Source organism: Netta rufina, assembly GCF_964035555.1.
Source record: "Netta rufina genome assembly, chromosome: 5".
Taxonomy (NCBI): Eukaryota; Metazoa; Chordata; class Aves; order Anseriformes; family Anatidae; genus Netta; species Netta rufina.
Window position 1 is genome coordinate 10,820,955 of NC_140128.1, and position 18,660 is coordinate 10,839,614.

At 40.2% G+C, this 18,660-nt stretch overlaps 1 protein-coding gene across 1 annotated transcript in view; it reads right to left on the minus strand.

Moving 5' to 3' along the window:
• Positions 1 to 18,660, minus strand: part of NELL1 (neural EGFL like 1) — a gene marked incomplete at both ends in the record, with an annotated part of 286,983 nt that overhangs the window by 236,650 nt on the left and 31,673 nt on the right. Inside the window, one exon of the mRNA XM_084287507.1 lies at positions 9,672 to 9,842. Coding sequence (XP_084143633.1) covers positions 9,672 to 9,842 — 171 coding nt within the window. The remainder of the gene's footprint in view (positions 1 to 9,671; positions 9,843 to 18,660) is intronic.

Sequence of the window (18,660 nt, forward strand, 5' to 3'; positions counted from 1 at the left end):
GATTAAATCAGACTGTTAACAAGAAGGCCAAAAGCACAGCACTCTCACTTGTTACCCTACTAAACATTGTACTAAAAGCTCATACACATCCCAGCTGCCAAGTATCAGTAACAGAAGACTGAGCACTTAAAAAAAGATTCTGGAAAGAGGAAGACGTGAATTCAATCAGTTCTTCCAAGTGAGGATATTAAGAAAAGCTCTTCTCCCCACAAATTTAAGAAAAAGCTCTTAAAGTGAGATACATACAAGATTAAAAAAACCTACACTGAAGTATCTATAAAACAAGTAGTAAATAATTAAGCCTATCTGGTATCAGAAAGCAATAGGGTAGAAACATTCATCATCATAATGGCACAAAGCAACACTGGTACTTCAGACCTCACAGCAAAATTAACCCATGTATACAATTCTACCAGAACAAAGAGGTGAAATCATGGTTACAGGGCTTATTTCATCTCCATTCTGTCATGGAAAAGTTAAGATTACTGTTGGTGTTTTTCATAAAACATTTGTTAAGTGAGAACTAGCAGTGCCGAAATTTTGCTTCCATTCCATCTACATAAATTATACAGGGACATGCTGGTCCCTGGCCCGAGATCTGCAGCACACAGGCCTTCACAGCTGGCATTTAGAACAGAAACTGAAGCACACTAAGTTTACAGCCTAGAAACAACTCTTTTTTTTTTTTTTTTTTTTTTTTTTTTTTTTTTTTTTTTTTTTTTACCTAAGTCCTCTTTTTCATTCGCAACACCCAAGTCGCTTTATCTAGTATGGTAAGACAGATATGACTGTAAGAAGATTCAACTCCTTTCTGCACAGGTACAAAAAGTAAATTTAAAAATAAACCAGCCGCAAGCAACATTTCTACTAAACAGCTTCTTCCCCCCGCTCCCTACCCCCAAAAATAATCGTCTGCTGAGAATTAATTGCCTTGCAAAGTACCTTGTCACAGGATCATCTCATCAAGGGGTATATGTCATCACTAAATGATTTGTATATCATCATAAAATCACCTCAGCCATATTCCAGAGCCAATTTCTGTTCACGACTGAAGGTACCTACAGGCTGAGGACCGCAAGTTTTGCTTGTTAACGCTCTGCCTTTGCTTCCATGCTCCCAGCAGAGCCCTCTCGTTAGTTTTGTCTCAGCACTGTGCAGTGGCACGTGGCTCTCCCCAGAGCTGCCAGTCCTCCCCATTAGCCGCCATTTCGGTAACCCCACAGAGGTCCGATTCATTCCACATTCCCCAGCCCTTACCGCAGGTTCATCAGCTAACCCTCATCTCCATTCTCCCATGGTATTTTTCAACTGCCCATTTTAGCCTCGGTGGTTTGAAAGATAACATTACTCTCTCCCTATAATAACTAATTGGCCATGACTGAGGAAGTGTATGAAACATACAGTAAACACAGAACAAGCCATTATATTGGTTCTAAAATTAAGTTTTGATGGAAACTGCCAGGCAGACAGACAGAAAAGCACTCTCCAGGGACAACATTCGGGTTTGGAGCTCGTTTCTCTCAGCATCTGACATGCTCTAGAGGTGAAAGCACGGCTTGGCTGAACTCAATGTGAGTTTTCACCGCAGACTTCAACAGGGCAAGAATTTCACCCCAGGGACACCGCAGAGCACATTCTTCAGTCAAGCTTAAGGTAAGTGGCTGGCGTGACACAGAAAAGAGTCAGCTGGGGCTTAGGAATTTCTTTTAGTTGCATTAGTTGACACAGTTATTTGCTTTCATTTTTGTCCTACTGAAGGGGATGCCACTAGAACTGCAGCACAATTATGTAACACAGCTTCTATTGATTCTTTCATTAGAGACTGGACTCAGATATGAAAACAAGCCATAGAACTAGAAAGAGCACGTTACCTTACCGCAGTGCTGAGGATCAAGCTACCAGCTTTCACCTTGCTGCTCCTTTGAGTATCATCGCATTGATACTAAGAGCAGTTCTTCATAGCATTAAGAAACTAAAAACAGCAGCCAACATCTCGCGTTTCATTAAAAGAAAAAAAAAAAAAAAGTGACAGCTCACTAAACACTTACCCATGAAGTACTGAAACATGAAGCTGGACTGCCTGTGCCATTCTCTGTTAGCACATTTACAAAGCAGCTCTCACCTCACAGCACAGAACCAGGCACTCAGTTGCCCCCGCACTCGGTGCTGAGCCCACTTGCCCTACTTGGACTCACCAGGACCATTTAAACATATCTGGGGCCTGGACAGAGTTTTCCCACATAAAGCAAAATCTGCAAATATCTTTTTCAGTGCGTGACACGAAGCGAGAGAGGACAGCGTACCACTGCTGCACCATGTCCTTGCCACCACTTCACACCCAGAGCCACAACAGCCACACACACGGTATCTCCAAGCCTTGACACCTTCCACCTCCAAGCACCCCACAGCCTTGGAACAAATGTGACCTCTCCTACACCACTGCTGGTTTGCTTGGTCACCAAGTTAGTACGGCAATGGGAAATGTCAGATTTTGGCTAGCAGCAGCTGATACAAGCAGCCTCCACCTTGCTGCAGCAACATGAGAATTTTGACAAGTTTAGATTTCCAGAAACAATTACTTTTGGGGAATTCTTCCTATTTCAAATTGTCAAAGAAAGTTTCCCTAAGAACTAAAACACTTGAGAAAACTCTGGGTTGGTGTCACGGACTTGAACAGCCTCACCACTGCTTTCTCAGTCTTTCTCTCAAACCCCACAGTGATCAGACACTGGATTATTTGCTGTACGGAGACTCAGATCTCAAGACAACTTCTGAAGAGTTCAGGGGGGTTCTCATCTGCAATTTGGCCCAGGTCCAATGCTTTTTATAAAAGTATTTACTGAAATTATACAGCCATTTTGCAGTTCAGCTCCAGTGTTATCCTCTGTGACTTCCAGTTGTGAACTCCAGAGTTTAGCTAATGATTTCACAAGGGAGAGTTCATTTATGTTTTGGATCTATGTTATGTTGATCTGCCTGGTTAGTGAAAGATAATCATTTTTTGTCATCTGAAAGGCAAAACCCAAAATATTTGCTTTATGTAGTTGATTCTCAAATCATGATGATCTTTCTGTCCATATGACCCCATTAGTACTCTGACAAATGAACAGAAACTAGAGTCAAGTAATAGATTTGCCCTGAAAAAAAATATCCACAGAAACAAAGCTCCACATACATTTCTCTGCATACATGTGCTAAATTTTTCAGGGACTGCTCTTGTAATTAATCACCCCCAATTTAAGGGATTATCGCTTTGATGTTAAAAATAAAGTATGTTGGACAAAGAACCAAAAACAAAGAGAGAAAATGGGATAATACACCTATTCACATGGGTTAGGAAATAACAAACTCAACTGAAGCTTGCCAGTCCTGATTCAGAATGATTTCCTCCACTGTTCTCCACCCTCTGACACACCCACAGCACATAAATATGATGAATGCAAGATGCCAATAGCAAAGCATAAACACATTATTCCTACCCTGTGGAAGTCATGAACCTGTCTGTCAACATTTTCACCACAAGCCCCAAATCTAAATGTAAAAAAGCAATTAGAAGCACTGCTAAGTCTCTATTCAGCAGCAGCTGGGCTCTGCAGCTACCAAACACTGGCTCCACCGAACTGTCAGACCCTGGGGACTGACACAAGATCCCATTTTAGGCCCTTAACAAAACTCTGGAGTCTCTTCAATAACTGACATCAGCAGGACCTGGATAAACCCCTTCACGCAACCAAAGCAGCTGCACGCTCTGTTCCCACCAGGAGCTACAGGGAGCTATGTAAGGCCCCTCTGCTGCACCAGAGTGCCCCGCATAGGGTAGCCAGCTGATGACACTGCTCGTACCAATTCCATGTGTTATCTTCTTCTAGGGGAGGGCAAAGGATCTAAGACAGCCAGGCACAGCCACAGATTATAATAATTTGTTTTTGTTTTCTACAGTACATTTTCAGCACTTGCATGCTCATGATCTTCTTGCCATTCTATTAATGCAGCGTACACAAATAAAAATGAATTTTTCCTGATTCATCTAGGATTTAAAAAAAATTCGTCATAGACAGAGACCAGGTTAAGAGATAACATTTTTCAGTCTTCAATCACATCCATACTACCATTCTGATGTGTTGGCTATGTAATGAAAAACCCTGGCTTAAAAAAAAAAAAAAAACATTAAAAAAATAAAAACAAGGAAAAAAACATCTTCTCTTGAGTCACACTGAATGCATCTTGAACATTTTCTTGCAGCTTAACTACAATAACTATAATGATACAGGCCTGACAGCAGCTGACGTGATAAGCCAGATGGAGATCTCTCTTATGCTAAAGAGTTTATTGCCTTTCTGTCAAACAAGAGGGACAATCAGTAGGTGAAAATTAACTTCCAATCAAGAATACCACAAATCAGCTGTTGGGTGCACCTGTAATGCACAATTATAGTACTCTACCTAAGTAACCAGTTCTGTGACAGTTTTTGCTACAGCATAGAGCAGAGAAGCAATCTCGGTCACAAGATCATATTCAACTGTTTTGAGAATAAATTACCTAACTCTGTAACACTACCACCTTGCCACCTCCTCTTTCAACAGCAAGTGTTTTACAGTAAGTAAAGTGGTGAATCTCCTTTAAAGTGATCACTTTAAATGTTCTTTTATTTATTATGCTTTAATCAAAGTCACCAGAGTTTATCTAAAGAAGTTAAAAACGTCACACTGGCAGCTGGAAGATTTTATTTATAAGGACTCAGAGGTATTGGGTTCCCATAGTTTGACAACGTTGCTTTAATTTATTTATTTTTCCAATTAAAAAGTTCTCACTGCTCATGCATTTTTTAATTCCTTAATGCCCTGTTCTAACAGAAGAAACATAAAAGACGACAACAGCATGTTTTTCAGAGGAAGACTACTTCCTAGCCTGCTCCAGTTTTATAATCTATTCTCTTATACACTTACCAACTACTCCCATCAAACAGCTACAAGTATCCATCAAAACTATAGGCTGTGCTCATAATAAAATGCACTTCAGCACATATTTTTACTGGAAAGCATTTATTTTTGCAGCAAATTGCCTTCTACCTTTTATGCCTGCAGACAGAGTTCAAGGAAAGAAATACTTAAGCTCTTTGGACAGGTGCGTACCTTTGCAGCAATATGGTTGACAAGAAATAAAGCAAAAATAAAAACGAAAAGCAAGCAGCCTTCAGATCACCTCCCGAGATGAATTAGATACATTGAAAACTATTTGGAATTTATATTTCTTTAATAAATTATCAATAAATGCATTTTAATACAGTTCCCACCACCTCTTAAATTGTAGCCCCAATGCTATTCCCTCACTCTTGGGCAATGTTACACACTTTCTACAGCTGAAACTAATTTCCATCGAACTGAAAACAAATGCCAACTTAAAATAGGCCTTGACAATCTCCTGGGGCTGAAAACCTCCTGACAATGCAGCTACGCACAGCAGGATCCTTTACCTCTGCTCCCCAAAGAGAACAAATCGGGGAAGGTGCTTGACAGAGCCTATTTCACAACACAATAACCCTTTAGGACCACAGGTTATTTAAGGACCCTCTGACAGTTGCAGTAGATTAGCCTAAGTATTCACCAGAAAAGCAGCTGGTGACAACTCCCTTTTCCCTGCAGTAAGAAAGCACAGCTCCAAAGCATAACCAGTGTTTCAAAACAAGAGTTGCATGCCACTAGTGGACTTAGCACTGGAGATGTAACATCAGGAAGGAAAGCAACAGCAGTGAAATTCATTTCCGTGTTGCTTTCAGCATAGGTTTTATTTGTGCATCAGTTGGACGTTCATAATGAATATAGTCTTTTCATTTTTTCTAAGCCTGATGAACCTTACCAAAATGTTATAGGTGCGCATATACACCCACTGCTTATGTCAAAACTCTGAACAATATCCCTGGCTAGAGGCTACCTCCTAGATCCAATGCAAAGGCTCTCAATGTCAGTGAAAACAGAGTCCAGTGACTTTCAGTGGGTTTTTAGCCTGGATTCTCAAGCATTTTCCTGTGCCAGCAGCTCTAGGCTTGAGCATCAAACTCAGCAACAATTCTTACTCCCTGTTCATCCAAGAGCGCCAAAAGCAGCAAGTAAGGCACAGTAGGAGCTGATTTCAAAAGGACACTTTTGTACTTGTGCAGATACACCTCCTTTGATACATATGCCTCCCCCACCATGTTACGTATCATTAGAATAGAGGCAATTATACTGTTTTAAAGATGACTCTTAAAAGCAGTAAAGGCTTTTACCAGTACTCAGGTAGCCTACCCTAAACTATCTAGGTGTGAAAAACAGAAATCAACTTTGAATTGAATCCAAAAGACAATCAAGTACCCAATGTCAAAGCAATTTTACAAACCAGATTAATGTGGGTGGTAAGACTGGAAGGAATAAAAGTAGATTTAACTCTCTTTACAACTTAAAAGTTTCATATGCAATGTTTTCCGACACACTGCAGTTTTCAGAAGCCAGAGGGCGGATTTGGGTATCAATGTAAATCCTGTAGCAAAATTACGTTATGTCTGGATATTTTTCCCAATGCAAATACTTCCAGTGCAATTTCACATGCAGGCTAACTTTAATAACACATTATTCACAAGTCACTTATCCAGAATAGTCTTGTATAGTATATTACTGTAGCTGAAAACAAAAGGAACAATGTGTTTATACAAATTCATGCACATTTGTAAGGATGCCAAGTTGCAACCCCCTTAAAGAAATCCCATAGGAATCCAAAGGGTGGACACAGAACTTCTAGACAGGGTCCAGCACAGAGCCATGAAGATGATGAAGGAATTGGAGCATCTGCCTTATGAGGAAAGACCATGTACGCTGGGCCTGTTTAGCCTACTACAGAGGAGGAGATTGAGAGGGGATATTAACAACTTCTATAAGTACCTGAGGGGACAACGTAAAGATGATAAGCCAAACTCTTCTTAGTGGTGGCAAGTGATAGGACAAGGGGTTATGGGTATAAATTGAACCACGAGAGGTTTCGTCATCATATGAGAAAGAACTTGTTTTCAGTTCAGGTGACAGAGCACTGGAACAGGCTGCCCAGAGAGGCTGTGTGTCTCCTTCTCTGAAAATACTCAAAATCCACCTGAATGCAATCCTGTATAACATATTCTAGGTGACCCTGCTTGAGGAGGGGAGTTGAACTAGACCATCTCTGGAGGTCCCTTCCAATCTCAACCATTCTGTGATTCTCTGTGATTTTTTCATCATTTTTATCCCCCTCTTTTTTTTAAACAAGGGTGAGGAAACAGTAAGAAAGAAGTGCAGAACCCCTTTCACTAGGCAGGTAGGCTTGAAGCTAATTTTTGTTCTGATGGACTCTCCAAAAGAGAAGCAAAACCCGAATCTCTGCAGGAGGTTGGACAGGTGAATCTATTGAATGCAGTCGTGTTTGCCTTCCCTGTTACGTCTGCAAAAGCATCGCTTCTCATTAGGCATCTGCCCACAGCCTAAAAGGGTGGCATTTACATATAAATCTACAGTCCTTAATGCTGGATTCTGTGCATACTTTCAGCTGCAGTTTTCTCGACTCTAATTTTAGGAAAACTTAGGGGTTTTGTTAGTGCTCAGAAATCCGCTTCATTGGCTTGCCCTTCTTTAGACCAAGCATTTCATTTTCACATCTTTTGACATTTATTGTAGTGTCAGCCAGAAATGCCAGTACAAAAATGAAAAATATGTTGACTCCTCCTTTGAGTGCAAAGATGTAGGGAGCTAAAATAAAAAGCAAACTACAACACCAACATTCACAAAAGTCTCTAATTAACCCAACAGAAATGACACAGCTGAGTCAGGAACTTTAAAACCTTTTTTTCCTTTTTCCCCTCACCATTTAAGTTTTCACTATGATCTGTATACAAGTCTTGCTTTCAAAACTATTCCTATTACTTTATGCAGGAGTTGTCATAAACTGCCACAAATCCATGGCCAAATAGATATTTAGGTATGAAGCTATGCTGGGAACAGCCAAGGGGACACTCTTAGATCCATCAGCCCTGTTTAGGGGCTGACAGAGACATCTATACGTATTTATCACCTCATATGACAGCACAGCTTATTCTATAATTGTATTTATCTATTGCTTCTTGTTACTGTAAAGAACATCAACCATGACACTATGCAGCTCTCTTGTTCCTGGATAGACTTCTGTACCAGACAGGCATTTTGTGTCATCTTCCTTTAACATCACATGCAAGAAGGCAGCCAGCAAAAAAAAAAAAAAAAAAAGAAAAAAAATCTGCTAAGCAGGTCTTCCATAACACAATTACTGTTCATCAAGATGTATACTATATATATATATATACATACATGTATATATATATATTAAAAAAAAAAACACAATAAATAAATAAAACATAGGAGATGAGGAATCTGTCCCAAAACCCAGTATGCCAATAAACAGAAAAGAAAAAGAAATTATAACCAATAAAAAAATAATGGTAAGATAAACAAATCCGAAGACCAAGACGAAGACAATCTTTACAAATTATAAATTTCATGCCTGAATGAAATCAAAACTGTTCTAAGCATATAATTGTTTTTAGGGTATGAACAAAAAGATTTAATAGGCAACCTTCCTTGAGATTAGGTTATTACTGTCAGTAGTTAATGCAATTGCAGAAAATGGTTGTAACATTCCTTTTAAGACAGTACTTCATAACTACTTTGGACAGTTTTAAAACTTTTCCAAATGTTCCAATTAGCATGTCCTGCCATAAAAGTCCCATAACTTTATTCTGCCTGCCTGAAATGAGGACTTTAGGAAGAAATATCAGCTACCATCGCCCTATCCATTTAAGTCGAACAATTCCAAAACACATACAGTAGACTGATCCTCTCACCAAATACAAAAAATATTTTCATACTTGTTTCAGTGCAGGAATATCTGAAAGTAACAGCTCATTTTCCTCACTCCTTAAGACTACTTTTGAAGGTCCCAATTTTGAGTTTTCTGAGTTCCCTCATCAACCACTAATTTAGCAAAAGCCAGTCTTCAATATGTTGCGAGATCATGTCCCATCAGAAGAGAGATTCCTGGGTCATTGCCTTTTTATTCCTTGAAATCCTGACAATCTGCCGTCTTGTTCTTGTGCTCTTTGCAACTTTTTAAGGAAAAAAAGTTCAATGACAGAACACCCTTCCAGAAACAAGCAGCATCAGTTCTATACATGTGAAAAGAAGCTGCCAGGTTTCTTGGAACTTTCCAAGCAGGGCAGTGGGTGGAATATCAGCAAAAAGTGCACTGCTCAATTAGGTAATATAAAATTAAAATGCCTCTGACACATCTATCTATTCTTCAAGTTTTCAGGTATGCTGAGTGAAGCAGTTCACAACAGAAAGACTGCACAGCAATCTATCACTCTTAAATGCAATCACAATCAAACATAACATCAGCAAGTGCCTAAACAACAGAGATGCATTTAATACTCCCCAGTCAGCAATCAACCTTTTCCACATTTGTTCATAATCACAATGTAATGTAATATTTTAATGCTTTATTTTCCTTTTCTTATTCCATTACAGTTTGCTGCACTTTTTAAATTAAGCTTTTTTTTAATCTCCTTTTGCAGTTTTAGTCTTGCCCTGTAAGTAGAGAGCATTTTTAAAAGCATTATGTTACTGAAGACGTTTTCTTACCTGTTGCAGTCCACGTGGAGCAGAAGGTGAGATGCACTAAGCGATACAGCAATCTTGTGCCACTGTCCATCTGCCAGCCGGTAAGGGAACACCTCTGTTCTTGACTTCCCATTAAACCTGTAGTGATATCTAATCTCATCCCGTAGTCCACTGCTCTCCAGTTCAAAATAGCTGTAGGTAAAACATGAAGAAGAATCAGCTCCATTTTTGGTCTATTTATTGCTTCTGTCGCGTTCTTTAGTTCACCTAGTTCCTTAAGTAAATACCACGCAGAAGGTCACAATCTAAAGACATTACTCAGCATGGATTTACTAGGTCATTTTTTAAAAAGAAGTAGAGAGAAGTACTACGCATTCAGCACATTATAAAAACGGCAATACCATTTACACGAAAACAGCTCATGTTCAAAACCATTTGATTGTCCTGGAAATTGAAGTCCTCTTTTTACCACAGAACAGGTTCAATGACAAGAAAATGATCCTTATTCTATTCACCAAGACGTTTTGTATGAATGCAGGATTTGTAGGCAATGCAAAAATAAAGGACTTTATGTATCATTACCAATGAACAAACAAAAAGCCATTAAGGTAAGAAAGCATCAGGTAATTGTGGAATTTGTACTCACTATTTGCAAATCTACTTAAAAAATTATTTACTTTTAGGACTCCCATACACACAATTGTGTTTAATTCATTTTCTCAATTTTATTTTTACAGCTGTAATTGTTCAGCTTTACAAGGGAACAAAGCCTCCTGGATAGATCAGGTGTCTCAACACCTGGCATTAGCAATCAAAACCTTCACACACTTGTCACGAGGGAACAGCCCTTGGACAGTACTGTCGAGTTAACAAAGTAAAGCTATTAACTGGCCTCACGCTGGCGGGAGGAAGCAGCTCTTATTCTGGGGTCAATTTTGCCCTAGTGGCAACACATTGACAGCAGAAATAGCGAAGCCTTGTCTTGGCCCTCAGATAACAGAGAAAATTTACAGCATATGAAATCAAGGTGCTCATTTTTCTTGCAAAACGAAGCCCTGGATATACAATGGTGGTTATACAGACCTTCGCTTAGAGCAGAAAAACCTCTACAATTAAGTACAGATGTTAGGTTTTCCAGCTAGCCCCTACCCCTGCCTGCCTCTGAAGTGCCATGTTTTTCCCTACTGGACGACAGCAATTTAACGTGGCAGTTGCAAAACGGATGCTTGTTTGGGGTTTAAAAAAATAAATACATACATACATATATAAAAAAACTGCAATGCAAAATAATCAATACCCAGTTGAGGATTACTGTTTTCACAGACCTTAACAGCCAGTATGGACAAGTATTTCTTCACAAGGTGTGTGTACTTCAAGAATGATTCTCACCAGTGAAGCAGAGGCTATTTAGAACACAAAAACTAAAAAATTGAGATCTTTGGGAGGAACTAGGTTCTCAGATTAAACGCTAGCTGGGGACATATGCAACAGATAACAACAGACTGGGAAGGAGAACTTCAAGGCAAAGCTCGGCCCAAAGAGAAACTCAAACCCTCCTCCATCCTGACAATACCTTGCTGTTCAGACAGCCGGAAGATTGCAAGATTTTTCACATACAACATGAGCATTATCAGGTCACATCAATTAAAGACTCAAGTGCAAAGTAAAAACAGTCACAGGCAGATAAAGGCAAAACTAAAATGGACTGAAAGCAAGGCAGACATGTACAAAAACATATTCAGTACAGGGAGGAAAAAATAGGAAAGGCTGGTGTTGTGAAGGAACTAGCTGGTTTCATACACGTAAAAGCATGAAGAAAGCAGAGAAACAGGATTTCTCTAAGCAGAAGAGCAGAATCTTGATAACCTCCACCACCTAAATACCTTTAAAATACCTAAGTTATGCTCAAAGAAATTTGGAGAGGATATTTTTATTATTTTATCTTGATATTCAGTAAAAGCTCAGTCAACATGCAGAAGATACTGGTTCTGGTGTTTTGAAAGCCAGGAAAGTACTAGGGCAAGTACCATCAGTGAAGTCATACTTAAAAAGTTACATGTTCCTTAATTGCCATCTGCTGTCAAAGCACAAATGGAAGTCATTAAAGAGAACTTCTTTTGCTCTTGTTCGGATGAGCAACAGAGACAAAAAAAAAAAAAAGAAAAATCAAAAAAGACCTACACAACATCTTTCTCACATCCAAAGTATTAGTATAAACACATACATTTTTACATGGCTGATCACAGAACAAGACAAGCTTCTGTCACGAGAAGCACTTGGCTTCCTGCAGTCGTTCTTCATACTGCCTTACAGCCACAGAGTTGATCATTTACTACATAATGCTTTGTTTGTTAATAGAAAAGGCAGTATGCCAGCCCTGGAAAGGTCAGTCAGACGCTGTACTTAATCATGTATGCTTTATCACGTGAACTATATAGGAAATTGCAAAGCAACATAGTTTCCCATCTGAGAAGCTTTAGTGTCAGTAGTTGCTTCTGGACTAAAACCAGCTTGTTGCTTATGCACAGAGGTCGTTGTCAGACTCCCGACTCATTTTATGTAAGACAGAAGTGATTAAAGCTTACTGCAATAGCCAGTGCTAACTATATATGTACACCTGCACCTGTGGCTGAATGTTACAGGACTGTATAAAACACCACATTTTACCTCTTCAGCTACGTGAAAAGAACATGACAGCAAACAAATTCTGCACCTATTTTTCATCTCCCTTCAACAAGTGCAAATCAGAAGCAGTTACACTCAAACAAACATCAGCAAACAGCAGTCAACAAAAACACCAACAGGAGAAACTGGCTGGATAGCCCCATTTGTAATCTCTAGTATTTAAATAGTGCAAGGCAGCATAAGCCAGCATGCCTGCATTGATTTCCTTTACATATTTATTTATTTATTTGATTCGGGGGATGAGGAGAGGGGAGATGTACAGATTCACACAGAGATCTTGACTATACAGACACACGTATCACCATGTTCACGTCTTAGAAGATGTGGTTGTTTTTTCTCTGAATAAACCATATGAGTATAATTCATTTGCAAATAGCTTTCTCAATAGCAAACATCTTTTCTTTCCTCCTCCAACTAGACTCTAGAGAAAAGCTACAACATAAAGGCCACTCACTGCTGAAATAAACGTGCCTATTCTGTGTTCAAGTTCTAATCTGCAAGTAATGGAAAATGGAAGGGAAATGAATGGCAAATCGTAAGTTCAGGCAAGCAATCATCAACCTGTGAGAAAATGATTTTTTATTTTACTCTTAAAATCTGTCTCGTTTTTTTAGCATGCTGTTGCACAACTTTTTATCTACATCTTTCAATTGACAGGTAAATGGGGGGGTGGGGGGGTTTAACAGAAGCTACCATACAAGAGAAAAGAAAATGAATTAGTCTCTAACATGCATGTCTTTTTATAGGTTCTTCCCAATATTTTACCAGGAAGAAGAAAATGCTGGAACCAATCAAGTCTGGGATCCTGAAAGGATTAAAGCATCTGGGAAAAAATCATACTGGTCTTCCACACTTGTACTGCCTGAATAAACGCATCAGCAGCAGACAAGTGTGAACTTTCCATGTTGCTATGAGATCCGTATCAATAGCCCAAGGGAGACTGCTGAGTGTTACAATCAGTTCTGCTGCTGCATCACAACTGCATGAAGTCAGGGATGGGTCTAAGATATCTCTGTGTGTCAACTTCCTGCTATGGTTAGCCTCCCTGCTACCTTCGTTGTGACCTTTTCCAAGAGACATGTGCGACAGTCACCTATTTGTCAGCCTGTTAGCGCAAAGGGATGCTTTCTTGTTTTGTTATTTCTCAATGTTTTGTATTTTATTACTTTTGATCATGTCTGTTTAAAAAGAAACATCTGTTTTGACAGATCAAATTCTCAGAACACATGTATCAAGAAAAAACACTGTTTATGGAAGAGCAATACAGAGGAGTGTGTGACCTTGGCTGAAACTATTCCACTGCTATAATCTCCATATTTGTCAAGCATGTAGGTTACTACTGGCTTCTTTTACACAATTATACAACTCCGATCCTTTCTCTATATCTGTCAGCAGTCCCTCTCATTCAAATCGCAACGTGTAAGAGAAAAAAGCAAAAACATGTTTCTAAATTCAGATTAATTTTATGCACTTCAAAAAGCTGGGTTATTTTAAGACTGCAGAACGTGCTTTACAGAAGGACATCATTCCACGATGAACTCAACATGCTTTGCAATTCTTCTTGACAATTTTTTCAACCCCTACATACCTTACATAAGGGTAATGTTATAAGAAGATAATGCCTGGCTATTTTTAGGAGAAAATAATACCTGACTTACTGAAGTTTACTCCTCTTTTTTTTTTTTTTCTTTCATTTTGCCACAATCATAGTGAAGATCTACCTGTGTGTTTGACAGCTCATTTCACTTCCAGATGAGAAAATAAGGCTTCAGGTTCCTAAAAGTACACCGTAAGTTGGAAACAGATGATGTGGATGCCATGACCCCAAAAAACGTAAAAGTCAGCGTTGATGTTAAATAAAAACATATAAGACACCTGAAGCTGAAAGCCCGAAATCTTTTTATGAGTTGTTTTAATCCATCATCTGCATTAAAGAAACATATTCATGTATTCATCCTATTTACCAGAGCAGGGATTTTCACCTGTGACAAAAGAACATGACGTTTCATTCAAAGGCGTTACTGATCTCATGGTGTCGAAGTGGCCAAAGGAGGAGGGCTCACAGATTCCAAACAAGACACGACCCTGAGTACAACTCTGGGATACGTGTTCTTGTGAACATCTTTAGAGTGCATACAGCACTTTTTGTTCTGATCCCTATGACGCTAGCACCTATCATGAGACATTAAAACACTGCACAGTGAAGACAGGGCACCATCTGGTAAGCACAAGCCTGATTAAGTGCTTTGGTTCTAGGAACTAAGGCATGACTACTTTTTGCATTTCATTCAGGAAATTTTCCCCTTTATCACTTCCAAACATAAATAGAGCAGAGTTTTTATTCTGACTTTACAACTTCCGTCATCCCTGATCAAGTGCCAAATGAAGCCCCACAGCCTCTTTCAAGAAGCAGCACCAGCACTTGCAGCAGATGCTCTTAGAGCTACTGAACAGATGTCCCAGGGCAAGGCAGCATGCACAGATGGCATCCCTGCGATTATGTACAAACTTGGGGTTATCATCTAGTCAAAACACTTGTGCATCTGCTTAATGGGATAAGGTCACAAAAATCACAGGAGTTCAAGGATGGAGTCGCTGCTCACCTGGCACGTGATGCAGTGACACCGCAACATCAGCTCTCTCAACTGCTGGAAAAGTCACTGCCATAACAAGAATCAGGCTTGTTCAACAGTGTTATTGAACACGAGATTCAGGCAGGTTCTGTCAGTCTGGTCAAGGCACTTGTTTCCCCCTCCACCCCCCCTTTTTTTTTTTTAATAGCAAAACAAATTCAAGCAAAGTTCTAAGTCCAGCCCATTTGAAGTTAACAACTAGAAATTAAATTCAGGAAGCTTCTACACCCATCTGCCTCTTTGCACGTGTTTGTGCACACAACCTTTTCATTTAATAGCATCGTGCCAAACAGAATATCAGAACATTTAATGATGTTTAGTAATCAAAATAGCTTCAGGCAAGACTGTGTTTTAACATCTTTTCAGAACCACTTCTGGATGTATTCAGAAACAACAGCCAAAAATCTCTATCCATTACCACGCTGACTGCATCATTTTCCATCTACAGAGGTTTTGTGATGAATCTCAGATCATTGGCTTTTGGCTTTTTAGTGTTCCTGACCACTGAGTCTGCGTGCACAGTGGTACGCACAGCACATTGTTATTTTGGTTGGGCAGCCAAGTGGCTCAGCCTGGACAACAGCAGAAAATAAACTGAGATCTTATTCTAACGCTCCCCTGGTGGAAAGCAAGTCAGGCTGACAGCAGGCACTGGCAATGCTATGCTAAATTCTGCAGGTAAACCAGCAGGCCTGTGCCCAAGACCATCACCACTGTCAATGAAGCCATACTGAGCAAAAGCAGTGCCTCGGAAGCAAGAGAGGCATCTGACTTCAAACAGAAGTAAACACTCACCTTGCAGTTGTCACTGCAGTTCTATAAGGATGCAAAAACTAGAGCAAGGTACAGCTGTCAAGGCAAATATCTCTGTTGCTTCCACAGGCACTGTTTTTGTACCCCTAGTTACTAAAAAGTGACAGGATAAAGATCCCAAGCTCTGAAGCACTGTCAACCACTAGATTTTCAAGAAATGCTCTTTCACGTTCAAGTGTACAGATCTAGTCCTCTGCTACATATGCATACTCACAAACCACACAGCTACCTTCTGCAGCTGGTTTTAAATTTGGACAGACTGAGAGGCTGCATAGCAAAACCATGCATAGCAAATCTTCACTTACGTGGCATTAAAGACTTAGTGCAATGGCAGAGATTATGTACTGATATCAAAGCCTCTGAGCAAAACCAGACTGCCATCAGGTAGCACAAAAGGTATGCTGAATAGAAAAGGGATCATCTGTAACAGTGAAAGTATCTTGCTGAAAAAAACAGATTAACTTTCTACAAAAGAAAATGCGAAATCCCACATTTCACAGACAAAGACTCTGATCACCTGCAACTCCGAAGTATCACTCCTATACCAGCAAATCCAATACAAGCCAAAAGTTAAAATACTAATTTCTTTCAAATGTCCAAAAACTAAAAACACTGAAGTTCTACTTCACTGTGCTATTGTCTACCTAAACACAATTCTTTCAAACATTTGTATCCTTTTATTTCAAATACAAGGAACAAAACCCAGCCCATTAAACATCTTTCTTTTTCCATTATGATTACTCCAAGGACAATGGGAATCGCATTACATCAGCCTACCTTGAAACACTTATCAATAACCACCCACAAGCGACATGTGCTGTAATAAACATTTTGTCTTTTGTTCTACACATCTACACGGCAGCTGGGCACGCAAGCTGCAAGGTATTAGAACACTTACAACGTTCAACGTATGTATTTGTGTACCTCCAACTAAGCATAAGTCAGACAAATCAAATTTACTTTCTTCTTTGATCAGATAAAGAAAAAAAGTGACCCCAACATCTGCTTGCCAGCTAAAACGCAGCTCGAGGTACAAAGCAGCTACTCTTTTTTGTGGCATGTATTGTAAGGACTGTGCTTATGCATTTTTGTTTCCATTCCTCGTGCCTAAATATCTGTCTTTGCTGTGGGTGCTACCTGCCTACTGTCTGAAAGACATGGTCCCTCGCCCGTTCATTGTAAAACTAGTAGGTAGTAACACACTGCACCTGAAAATAGCACAGCATCTCAGCAGGCTTCAGAACTAGCACAGTCAGGAGGGTTGAAGAGAGTCCATTATTTGAAGGATGGTAAAATCCTAACTCCTTAGGCTGCTACAACCAAAATAAATAAATAGAAGTCCTCATGCACAGATAAACAAAACTAATAACCTGCTAAATTAAGTTCCTGCAAGAAGTGATCATGCAGCCAAATAGTGGGAGAAATTTTGATTTTGTCCCCTCACAAAAAGCAGGTGTTGATTTTGCAGTAAAGGAGGCAGCCTAATGTAACCACCCCGCAAGGGATGGCCTTGCTCACTTGCACGCTTTTTCCTACCTTATGCTTTGCACCAGATTTAGCCACTCAGTTGCACTAAGGACAGGTCAACCCGAGGAGCTAATCTGACAGCAAAGAAACCCGACAAGAACAACAACAAAGAATTACTTCTTCACATAACACTGCTCCAGAAACAGGTCACTTAGCACTCTCACAATCACTGTGTCTGTAGCAGGGAATGCAATCCACAGTGGCACTCTGTGGGTTACTCAAGTGGTCCTTGAAGGGCTCATCACCTAAAATGCCTGGACTGAGGGTTATTTTCCCCAGTGCTCCAGTGGACCATCTGCAGTCCACAAAGTATTTGTATCTATGGGCTTTTTAAGTAGGAATTGCCAATTTTTCTATGGCTAACTGCAGGACTCCAAGGCAGCATTAGCTGAAGGGTCACTGTGGGCATGCAGAAGCCTGGAAGTGCCAGCGTGACCAGAAAGCCCCCGGTAGAGCTGTAAGCAAAGCCCAGCACAACCCTGCTCAGTCCCTCCCCAGCGCCCACCGCTGCTGCAAGAACTCAGCTCAGGGGATCCCCAGATCCACAATCCTTAAATACCAGATTTTAATGAAACAAAAGAGAATAGCATAGCCTTTTAAACTAATGAAATCTGCCACTTGAGAGTCAAACTAAAATATTTGAAAACAAATTATCCCGTCTAATTGCTGTGTGCTTACAAGGAAGGTTCTTCCCTCTGATCTTGCTCTGAAATTCAGCAGCTTTCCAGTGATTTTTTGTATTACGGGAAGTGCCATACGTTTGTTAGGTTCCCAGCAAAAGCCTTTCCCTTTCCACTGCCTTAAGGCCCAGAAACACAGCTGCTCACAGCTCCCCTCAGGGTGCCCCCAGCCTCTGCCTGCCCCACACCACCTTCCCACCTCCCCTCTCTCTCCCCAGTGCCACCAGGGCACTGGCAGCTTGCAGGTTGAGTCCTTCGGGCAGGCACCGTGACCCTCTCCTGTCCACGGGGCAGTGCCTGCTTAGCATCCAACTAAGAAAGTGACCCTCTATGAGCGAAGTCGTGTGAACATCTAAGCCTCTTGTTAACTAGGAAAGTTACAGTCTCAGCGAGCAGCCAAAATTCAGAGGACACAGTTTGCAGAAAGTTGCCTTCAGCCTAAATTAGAGGCATTTCAGTGCCTTGCCTCTATCAGAGGATCATAAAACAAGCAAACAAAATAACTCGGCATGTTGGAGAAGACTCCAAGGGGACCTACACATCCTGCTCCTGGCTGACCACAACATTTCTGCACTGTCCAAATCCGATTTTAAAGAGTTTCCAACTATCAGCCATTCTGCTTCAATTGCTAACAAGGTCCAAACAATGTGCTTCAACAGCTGGTTATCAGCA